We start from the raw sequence: 10,790 nt of genomic DNA on the forward strand, positions 1-10,790 counted from the left end.
CCGAAGCGTTGTGAAGAAGTGACTATCCCGGGAAGTTATGATAAGAGGAAAACAGAAAAAGACGGCCTGGGTACTGTCAGAATGGGGACATCTTTAGAGGTTGCAACCAGGTTGTAATGACTTCCTGTGGCACAGCCTGATTGAGAAGAAGCGCTTCCGGCAGCCTTGAACCACTAATCAGCACACCAGCCTTCCGGGCCTGACGCGACCCTTGTCTCAGGCCTCTCGGAGTCGTACAGCCGCGCAGCCCCGCACCTGCGACGTGGCAGTCCATGGTGGAGCCTCCTTGCCGCAGTCCAGGTCCAGCTCTCCCTGTGTCCGCGCTGCCCCAGCATTAGGCGACCCCAGGAGCCTGTGATGGGCGCCTGCGCCTGCTCACGGTGACGGAGGAGCCCCCGTAGGGGCTTGGGCATTGCTTGTGCTTGGTGCCTGTCCTTCGTGCTCCTTTCGGTGAAGTTAGGGGAGAGGGCGATTTTTGTTGTCACTTGGTTCATTCATTTATTCGTTCTTTCTTTTATTCTTTCGGAAACCAATTAATGAGGCAGCATAGTGTAGTTGTTAAGAGTGCAGACCCTGGAGCCCGACCGTCTTAATACTCTCTCAGAGCCATTTCTGACATTAGGCAAGACAGTAGGCCTCAGCTTACACACCTGAAAAGTGGGATAATAATAGTATCTACTTCATAGGGAGGTTGGGAGAATTGAATTAACAGTAAAGGCAAGGCCGGGCATGTAGTAGGCACTCAATAAATCTTAGACACTGTATTAAGATCACAGTTGTGAGAGAGAGGGAGGAATAAAATTGAGATAAGTACTCATTTAAATACAGGGATAAATGCTGTGATGAAGACATACAAAGTGCTGTGAGAATATAATGAAGGGAGATGTACCAGGGAGGTGGTGGAGGGTGGTGACTTAAGCCATACCTAAGAATGAATACAAGTCTGCCAGGGATATGGTGGGTGGCAGGGCATTTCTGGCAGAGATCACATCTTTAAGCTGTAGAAATGCATGGCATTCTCAACCTGAGTAGTCTTAATACTGTTAGAACTAAGGTGGTCATTCTCTCCAGGAAGTTCTCCTTTGTGTTTTCTCATAGCACCAGGTCTGTGTCTTTACAACAGCACTTACCACACACTTTAATATTGAAATGTTCTTTTTATGTTTTTCTCCCTCACCTCAGGGCAAGGATCTTGCATTAGCCGTTATCTCTTCACACAACACCTGGCGTTTGATAAATGTTTGTTGAATTTGAAAAGACATGTGGGCAATGAATTTGGAAAGGTGAGTTGTAGCCATACTGTAAATACTGTTGCATGGTAAATCAAAAATTTTTGACTGACTTTTTTCCAGTAGGCAATGGGAAGGCATTAGGTCTGAGTTTAAAATATTAAGTCTAGCATTACTGTAGAGAGTAGATTTGATACAAGGAGAGACTGAAGGAAGGGATATTAGGAGACAAAAAACATCTCAGATCCTTCCCTGTATGTGTCAGAAGTTGAATGCATAAGACCATTTAGATTAGTGGTTCATAAATTTTTCCACCAGAACCAGTTAAAGGTTCCCGTGCCTGGCATTTGCAGATTAAGAACCACCTGGGGAATTCCCTGGCAGTCCAATGGTTAGGACTCAGCGCTTTCACTGCCAGGGCCTGGGTTCTATCCCTGGTTGGGGAACTAAGATCCCATAAGCTGCACAGCACACCTCTCCCCCCCACCCCCCGCCTCTGAAAAAAAAGAACCACCCTTTCCTATCTTTAACACTACTCCCTGTTCTCCTACTGATCCAGGACAGATGTGTCAAGATACTCTGAGAAACATTCCAGGTCTCATTCAAGTATCTTGCCTTGCAAGTTGTTCAGGATCGGGTATGATGGCAGTTCTGGTAATGAGTTAGTGGGGAGAGATGGAAAATAGGGACACTGTAGCCCCAGATATTGTTGCAGCTATTAATCTACTAAGGACCCAAACTCTACCTTGTGGTTCAGTCCAGTAGGAATTGTCATAGCGTATGATTGTGATGACTGGCATCTAACAGTTATATTTCTCTTAATTTCTTCAGGGAGAACATCCTTGGTCCTACAGTGTTGCTGACACTGACGTTTTTCTAAGTGGTCTTGACCTGCCTACTTTTTATGTAAATAATTGGCTAGACTTCATATTTTTCACTACAGAAGTCCATAACCTGCAGTTGCTAGAGATTTTAAAACACTACTTTTAGGATATCATCTACATTTAACTAGAAAGCTCTTCCTTTCTTATTCCAAAATGTTGAGATACTGGGGAGAGATACCAATCTCGTCAAGCCAGAGCAACAGAAGTTCCTTTGACTTGCTCCCTCGGGAGTTCCGACTAGTAGAAGTCCATGACCCACCCCTGCACCAACCCTCAGCCAACAAGCCCAAGCCCCCCACTATGTTGGACATCCCCTCAGAGCCATGCAGCCTCACCATCCATACCATTCAGCTGATCCAGCACAACCGACGTCTGCGCAGCCTCATTGCCACAGCTCAGGCCCAGAATCAGCAACAGACAGAAGGTGTGAAGACTGAAGACACTGAGCCTCTTCCATCCTGCCCTGGATCACCTCCTCTTCCTGATGATCTCCTTCCTTTAGATTGTAAGAATCCCAATGCACCATTCCAGATCCGGCACAGTGACCCAGAGAGTGACTTTTATCGGTAAGGCGAGGCTTTGCTATATCTTACTTTTCTCAAAACATCTTCCCAACAACCCTGTTAAGCGTGTGATCACATTCCCATGAGGAAACTGAGGCTGAGAATTATTGACTTGGCCAAAGTTGCTCAGATTATGAGTGGGAAGTCTAAGACTTGACCCCTGATCTTCCAAATCCAGAGTCTGTATTTTTTTATTTTCTGATGCAGCAAATATTTATTGAGTGCCTAATATGTGCCAAGCACTTTACTAGGAGCAAGATACTACACTAGTTTGTAAAATAGGCCATGGCCTCATAGTCCTCGGAGTCTAGTCTTTCTATTTAATTAAAAGGTATAATATGGGTTTAGCTTAGTGTCCTCAAAATGAGATTCATGGACTTATTCTCCTACCATCAGGAATACACAAGTTCTATACAAGAATATTTTAATTGTGTATTTTCATTTTGATAACACAGTTTATTAAGAAATAATATAAAAATGTTCTTGATCCTTGCTACTCAGAATCTGGTCCAAGAGCAGCAACATCAACATCACCTGGGAGCTTGTTAGAAACGCAGAGTCTCAGACCCACCCAGACCTGCTGAGTCAGAATGTTCATTTTAACATCTCCAGGAGATTCATAAGTGTATTTCAATTTGAGAAGCCCTACTCCAGGTCCTCTGAATCACTGCCTTATAACTAGTGGTACTACTAGGTTTCAGTGTGAAAGTTTGCATTTGGTGCCAAATAATTACTTTTTATTTTCATTTTGAAATTTGTCAGACCTACAGAAAAGTTTAAATATTCAATGATAGTACGACAAACACCCAAATACCCTTCACCTGGATTCACCAATTGTTAACATTTTACCACATTTATTTTCTCTCTCTCACGTGTAAGTGTGTATACACACATTTACACACAAATATACAAACATATATGTATACGTATACACATACACATAAAGACTTTTTTTTGCCAAATATTTTAAAGTTGCAGACCCCTTATCCTAAGAATAAGGAAATTTCCTACATAATTCTGATAACCATTATCACATGAAAGTAAATGAACACTAATTGAATACTATCATTTAATAAGTTTGTACTCAGTTTCTCCAATGTCCCCAAAATATCTTTTGTAGGTATAGTTTTTCCCAGTCCTGGACCTAACAAAGATTCATGCATTGCATTTGGTTGTTATATATACCTGTTTAGTGTCTTTTTTTTTTTGAGGTATAGTTGATTTACAATCTTATATTAGTTTCAGGTGTACAACATTGTGATTCAATGTTTTTATAGATTATATTCCTTTTAAACTTATTGTAAAATATTGGCTATATTCCTTGTGCTGTACAATATATCTTTGTAGCTTATTTATTTTATACATAGAAGTTTGTGCCTCTTAATCCCCTACCCTTATCTTGCCCTACCCGCCTTCCCTCTCCCCACTGGTAACCACTGGTTTGTTCCCTGCATCTGTGAGTCTATTTCTTTTTTCTTATATTCACTAGTTTGTTTTAGATTCCACATATAAATGATATCATAAAGTATTTTTTTTCTCTGCTTCTTCAGTGTCTTTTAAGCCAGAATACCTTCCACCATTTATAAAACATATTAATCTTTTATAAGAGTTCAAGTCATTTGTCTTATAGACTGTCCCAAATCAGACTGGATTTGCTGATTATTTCCTCAAGATTGGATTCAGATTAAATGTTTGGTAAAAATACTACATAGGTAATATTGTGTATCACTTATTGCATCTGCTTGTTGATGCTAAAAGTTGCTACTATTTTAATTGTCCCAAACTAATGAGAAAAGAACAGAAAAAGACTTATAAGGGTTGTAGCTGGGCCAGATGAAGGCCAGATAATGTCATGGTTCATTGTCTAATTGAGGATTCTGAAGATGTTGGAATAGTGAAAAAGGGAGGGCATATGTCAATACATGCTTGCCAGATGTTAGTATAGATGTGCCCAACTTCAAAATACTTATTCTGTAGCAGTCGGTACCAAGTGCACATTTTGAGAGCAGTTTAGCTTTAACAAAATAATATTGTCCCTCATATTAAATTGATGCTGTTATTTAGAATTTGTAGTTTTTTGTCAATTTTCTAATTTTGACTGTTAGGAAGATTCTGTGAACATCAGAAGTTTAAACATAGTTTGTTTTATACATATTTAAGAAACTATGTAACAAAAGTAATTTGCATCAGCTGTGGGGGTGCTGGAAGAATTATTTTCCTTTGAAATGGGTCCATGTATTAAGTAAAGCAATACTGATTTAGCTCTGTTTATTAGGCACTTCTGAAGCCTTTAGCTTTTGGTCCAGAGAGACTGGCCATGGGAAATGATGATGCAAACAGTAGATGAAAAGTTATCTGGCAATTGGTTTTATTTTCCAATTATTATGTGAATTGCAGTAGTTGCTACTGAGCAGATAATTGTAGTATGGGTGTATAGCTTCTCAAGCACTCTTGCACAGCAAGCATGAGGTGACACATGTCAAGTATGGACCAGGGAAGAGTAATTTTCTGTATCCTATTTTATTTTTATCTGTTTACTTCCTTTGTCAGAGGGAGGCAGAAGATCGGAAATTTCAGGGGAACAGTTAAATTTTTAGAAGCTCATTAAAAGTTATTTTTAAAAGACCAGACAGCTTTTGGAGGTTTCTTATTTTTATTTCAGAAAGATCAGGATTTTTGCCATAGTCATTAGGTGTAAAACAGTATATTATGAAGAACATGGACCTAGAGTCAGAAGCTTTATCACTAAATATTACCAAAAAACTTTTGGCAAGTCAGCCCCTCTGAGCTTCAATTTCTTCACCTGCCAGATAGGTATAATAATATGGACCCCTACCAATTTCACAGCATAAAATAGCATGAAAATGCTTTGTAAGCTATGTATGTTTTAAATTGTTTTTATAAAATTGAGTTGCTTCCCAGTTTTACAAATGGTCTGTTGTAGTTAAATAAGAATCTCCTAATTGGGACTGAATTTCTAGAAGTCCATATATTGCCCAGTATGTGAGGAACCTATGCTGTGGTGAAGGTATCTGAGCTGTGTTCTTAAAATCAAAATCAAGCAGTTGATACAAGCAGAAGGGAACTTCTTTTTCACTAGATACCCTTTTATACTATTTACTATAGACATGTATCGCCTGTTCAAACTTTATATAATTGGAGTAGCTCAGGGATATGGCTGTGGGTGGTTGAGATATGCCCTGACAGCAGCAAGATGAAACTGGGCTATGTAACCTGCCTAGAATTCCCCTGGAAAGCTGAGCCAGTGCTTTGATTGGGACTGTTCAACCCCTAGGGAGACAGGACAGGTCACCCCCTTGCAAGAGCATTAATAACACAACCATGTCTCCACTTTCAGTGGGAAAGGGGAACCTGTGACTGAACTCAGCTGGCACTCCTGCCGGCAGCTCCTCTACCAGGCAGTGGCCACAATCCTGGCCCATGCAGGCTTCGAGTGTGCTAACGAGAGTGTCCTGGAGACCCTAACTGATGTAGCACACGAGTACTGCCTTAAGTTCACCAAGTTGCTGCGATTTGCTGTGGATCAGGAGGCCCGGCTGGGGCAGACTCCCTTCCCCGACGTGATGGAGCAGGTGTTCCATGAAGTGGGCATTGGCAGTGTGCTCTCCCTCCAGAAGTTCTGGCAGCACCGCATCAAGGACTATCACAGTTACATGCTGCAGGTGAGAGGACCCTGTGGAGAAGCGGGTAAAGATGTGTAACCTAGGGGTGTTCAGCGGAATCCCTAACACTTGCTCTAGAGTACACAGCACAGGGCCTTGGAACAGAGTGGATTTAACCTGCTTTCCTCATGACCCTGGCTGTGTTCTGCTGGCCTCATCACTGACCTGGCCAGACCCAGGGGTCTCCTTTATTAGTCAGTGAAATTATAGCATGTGGTTAGCATACTTTTATTCAACAGGTATTTATTGAGTGCCTATTGTGAGTCAGGCACTGTGGGATTCAGCAGTTAACAAGTTCCTTACTCAAAAACAAGTCAGCAAATAATGATCAAAATAATTTCAGATGGCGTTAAGTGCTATGAAAAAGAAACAAAACAGGACTTCCCTGGCGGTCCAGTGGTTGGGACTTCACCTTCCAGTGCTGGGGGTGCGGGTTCGATCCCTGGTCAGGAAGCTGGAATCCCATGTGCTTCGTGGCCAAAAAGCCAAAAAACCCCCATAAAACAGAAGCAGTATTGTGGCAAATTCAATAAAGACTTTGAAAATGGTCCACATCAAAAACATCTTTAAAAAAAAAAAGGGAAAGAAACAAAGAAAAAAAACAGAGTGAGGTGATACTGCCCAAGGGTGAAGTGTGGTGGGGGAGACACCATTTTGGGTTATAACCAGATATATCTAATCTCTTCAGCTCTTGTGGTGTTAGGCATTTTGTTCACTGTTTTGGTTTCCCCAAATCTAAAATATGATAAGGAATTCTTGACTCCCAATCACCTTTGCTAAGTGATCCAGATTTCTTACAATGTTCATTATCCACCTGTGGTACCTATGTCAACTGTTAGTTTTTAGAGCCAAAAATTGTCCCAGTTCAGATATAATACAGTCTAAATATTTTTTACCTTTATGTGCCTTTTAATTAACAACATACACATTCTCTGGCAAACCAATTTTCTTTACGTGTCTCGTCATTTACAAATTTAAAACTCACATTCCTTCCTTTGGCAGTCTTTATTGATATTCATATTTTGTTGGCTTTTCCATGGGATGCCACAAGCTGACTCTCCAACTTGCTTTTAACATTTCCTGGGAAAACTGACTCTTGCTTGCCAACAGATTAGTAAACAGCTCTCTGAAGAGTATGAAAGGATTGTCAATCCTGAGAAGGCCACAGAGGACACTAAACCTGTAAAGATCAAGGAGGAACCTGTGAGCGACATCACCTTCCCTGTCAGTGAGGAACTAGAGGCTGACCTTGCTTCTGGAGACCAGTCATTGCCCATGGGGGTCCTCGGGGCTCAGAGTGAGCGCTTCCCATCTAACCTGGAGGTCGAGGCTTCGCCACAGGCTTCAAGTAAGAGAAAACAACTTACTCATTTTGATTCTGGGAGATCTGCCAGTCTCAATACTTCTTGTGTTTTGCATTCAGACTCTGGAGATGGAAGAACAAAAGTGGGCATGGACAGGAGAATGGAAAGTCTAAAAACAAATACAGCTTCACTGATCTAGAGACACCAACATCCCCTTTGTAATTAGGGAAGAAAGGACTAGCACAGCTTTACAGACTTTTTTTTTAATTGATTATTTATTCACTGGCTGCACTGGGTCTTTGTTGCTGTGCATGGGCTTTCTCTAGTTGTGGCGAGCAGGGGCTACTCTTTGTTGCGGTGCATGGGCTGTAGGTGCGTGGGCTTCAGTAGTTGTGGCATGTGGGCTTAGTTGCTCCACGGCATATGGGATCTTCCCAGACCAGGGCTCTAACCCGTGTCCCCTGCATTGGCAGTGGTTAAGAATTGTCCGCAGATTCTTAACCACTGTGCCACCAGGGAAGTCCCCAGACATCCTTTAAAATTATTCCTGGTTAGGATGTAGATGCAACAAGTGTTATCCTCTGGATTACCAGAGTTAATTCAGCTGACCCAGTTGGGTGGGCAGATGGCCTCCTGTTCTCTGTATTCTGGTCTTTCCTGATGCTTGTACTGAATTAAGGCAACTTCCAGATAGATGGAGTAATGTTAATTGAATAGTTGGGGTTCCTTGCTAAAGTAGCTCCCAACAAGTTGGAACTGAAAGGAATTGAAATAGGGCTACCCAGTAACAGGCAGGTGGCCTCTTCTTCCAGATAGACTCTGTGATTACCTTCAGAACTAGATGACTTGATCCCTAAGTCAGTTAGACTGCAAATTAGTCTAGACATTCAGTTCTTTACAAATATAAATTATTTCATCAATGCACAAATGATGCAAATAGCCAGTCCTCCAGCGTAGCCTAAACAGAAACTTAGGCCACATTTTTTAAAGTATTGAGCAGAGAGCCTTTCACCATGGAAGACATAACCACAGAACAGTATTACTAGAAGACACAGAGGCAGGAGAGCCAAAAAGAAATTGTTGCAGACGTAGGGGTCATGTCTCTTTTCAGCAGTCTGGGAACTGCTGCTAGCATTTTGTAGTGGTCATTAACTTTTCATAATGTGAGAGAGGACCAGGGACCCAAACACAAGGCAGGACAAGACAGTCCCATAAAAGGACAAGCAGCTATAACACCTGACCAAGAGCCCATGGTCGTGCCTGCCTTTGAACCTTTCCACCTGCAGAGTTTTACTTCCCTGGTTTAGGGAAAATGGAGGTGGGTGGGGTGGGCTAAAGGAGGGTGAGAAAGTGGAAAAGAAGATATTTAGAGCTGGTAACTTTTTGAGCAGAGAAGAATCACCATATTCTCCAGCCAAGTAGAGAATCAGAGTGAAAACTGAGCTCAAAGGCCGTCAGTCGGCCCTGGGTGGTGTATGCCTATACTTTGTTCCAGCCTTTCTTACTGCTAGTTAGTTCTGTGTTTTTCTTCCATCCCAGGTACTGAGGTAAATGCTTCCCCTCTTTGGAACTTGGCCCATGTGAAAATGGAGCCTCAAGAGAGTGAAGAAGGCAACGTCTCCGGGCACGGTGTGCTGGGCAGCGATGTGTTCGAGGAGCCCATGTCAGGCATGAGTGAAGCTGGGATCCCCCAGAGCCCTGATGACTCAGATAGCAGCTACGGCTCCCACTCCACTGACAGCCTCATGGGGTCCTCCCCTGTTTTCAACCAGCGCTGCAAAAAGAGGATGAGGAAAATATAAACAGCCAAGAGGGAGATTTTCTGTCCAGACCTACAAGACTCAGCAGAAAACCTTGTTGTATTCTAATTTGTTTCCATGAACAGTGATTTGACTCTTAGTCTTAAACAGTGGATTTTCCTGTTATCAGTGGCACTGGATTTAACCAAATAGGTCTGCTTTTTCGTTTTGCATCCAGTTTTTTTAGTTTTCTGCAACAACCAAGCTACCTTTCACAGACATCATGACACTGGGATAGTAATCCAGAGACTAAAGCACTGTCCCTGTTGTCTTTACTGTGTGACTAGACAAGTGACTTAGCTTCTCTAGAGCTGTTTCTCTTGCACAACCGAGAATCATACTGCTTTGACCTGCCTTGCAGGGATATGATGAAGATGGAGATGTTATTAAGCCTCAAAGCTGTGCTTGAACAGACTCACAGGAAAATACAAATTTTTTCTTTTAATTTGCTTCATTTTTGTTCGTCATTGGGAATCCAGTGCTGATACCTAATAGGAAAGAAATAGCTAAACACAGTACAGCTTATCTATCAGTTGTCTTTTTTTTTTTTCAGACTGTTTTTGCTGCCCACGAAGTCTCCTATAAAATCAGAGCAGTTTATGGTGAACAGCCTTTTTGCTTCTTCAGACAGCCCTCTCTTAGCCACATATTTTCTTCTACCTTCTCTAGACTTATTCCATGCATTTCCACCCTCTTTGTCTGTTTCCTTATTTCCACTCAGATCTTTTTTTTTAGAGTTTCACCGTTTTTATATTTTCACATTTTTCAATTGCTCCTTTCATTTTCTCCTTTGTGAATGAAGCAAACAGGACCTGTCCAAGGACAGGCTTGTGTGTTTCATTTGTTGCATCTGCTGGGCCATCAGAGAACAATGGTCCGTTCCTTTGCCAGAAATTCTCTACCTGCGCAGTGTTTCTACTGGATGAGCAGCCTCTAAAAGGATAATGGTATGCACCTTTCTGCTTTACATCAAGTCCTAAACAGCTTTACTGCTGTTCCTCATCCATCGCAGTATCACCCTGCTTGGCATCTGATAGTCTCAGTCAGTATTTATTAAGTAAATGCTGTAGCACAGGAATAAGCAGGTAAATACTGCTGGAGTTTGGTTTAAGGGTGCAGAATACAAGTCTTGTGAAATTTAGAGCCCTCCTTTAGTAGAGACCAGAAATCAAGGCCCATGTCGAGTGCCTTAAATGTCCCAGGCATTGAGAATAAATATGAATGCAGTAGCAACAAGATGAGGTTATAATTTAAACTGTTACCAGATCATTTATAAGTTTGCTAATTGTACATCCTTGGCACATTTATCTAAACCCTTCCTGTTCCAG

At 41.9% G+C, this 10,790-nt stretch overlaps 1 protein-coding gene across 2 annotated transcripts; it reads left to right on the plus strand.

The window, feature by feature from the left end:
* The first annotated feature begins 17 nt into the window (after positions 1-17).
* On the plus strand, positions 18-10,783 carry SUPT7L (SPT7 like, STAGA complex subunit gamma). 2 transcript variants are annotated; one of them, XM_057742496.1, is made up of 6 exons: positions 18-380; positions 1,183-1,283; positions 2,061-2,679; positions 6,035-6,359; positions 7,470-7,707; positions 9,203-10,783. In XM_057742496.1, the coding sequence occupies exons 3-6, from the start codon at positions 2,267-2,269 to the stop codon at positions 9,463-9,465; spliced, it is 1,239 nt and encodes a 412-aa protein (XP_057598479.1). In that variant the 5' UTR covers positions 18-380; positions 1,183-1,283; positions 2,061-2,266; the 3' UTR covers positions 9,466-10,783. The 2 variants fall into 2 exon arrangements, with proteins under 2 accessions (XP_057598479.1, XP_057598478.1); XM_057742495.1 differs by having other exon boundaries at positions 18-300.
* Positions 10,784-10,790: the final 7 nt, after the last annotated feature.

Source organism: Hippopotamus amphibius, chromosome 7 (assembly GCF_030028045.1).
Source record: "Hippopotamus amphibius kiboko isolate mHipAmp2 chromosome 7, mHipAmp2.hap2, whole genome shotgun sequence".
In the NCBI taxonomy this organism is placed as follows: domain Eukaryota; kingdom Metazoa; phylum Chordata; class Mammalia; order Artiodactyla; family Hippopotamidae; genus Hippopotamus; species Hippopotamus amphibius.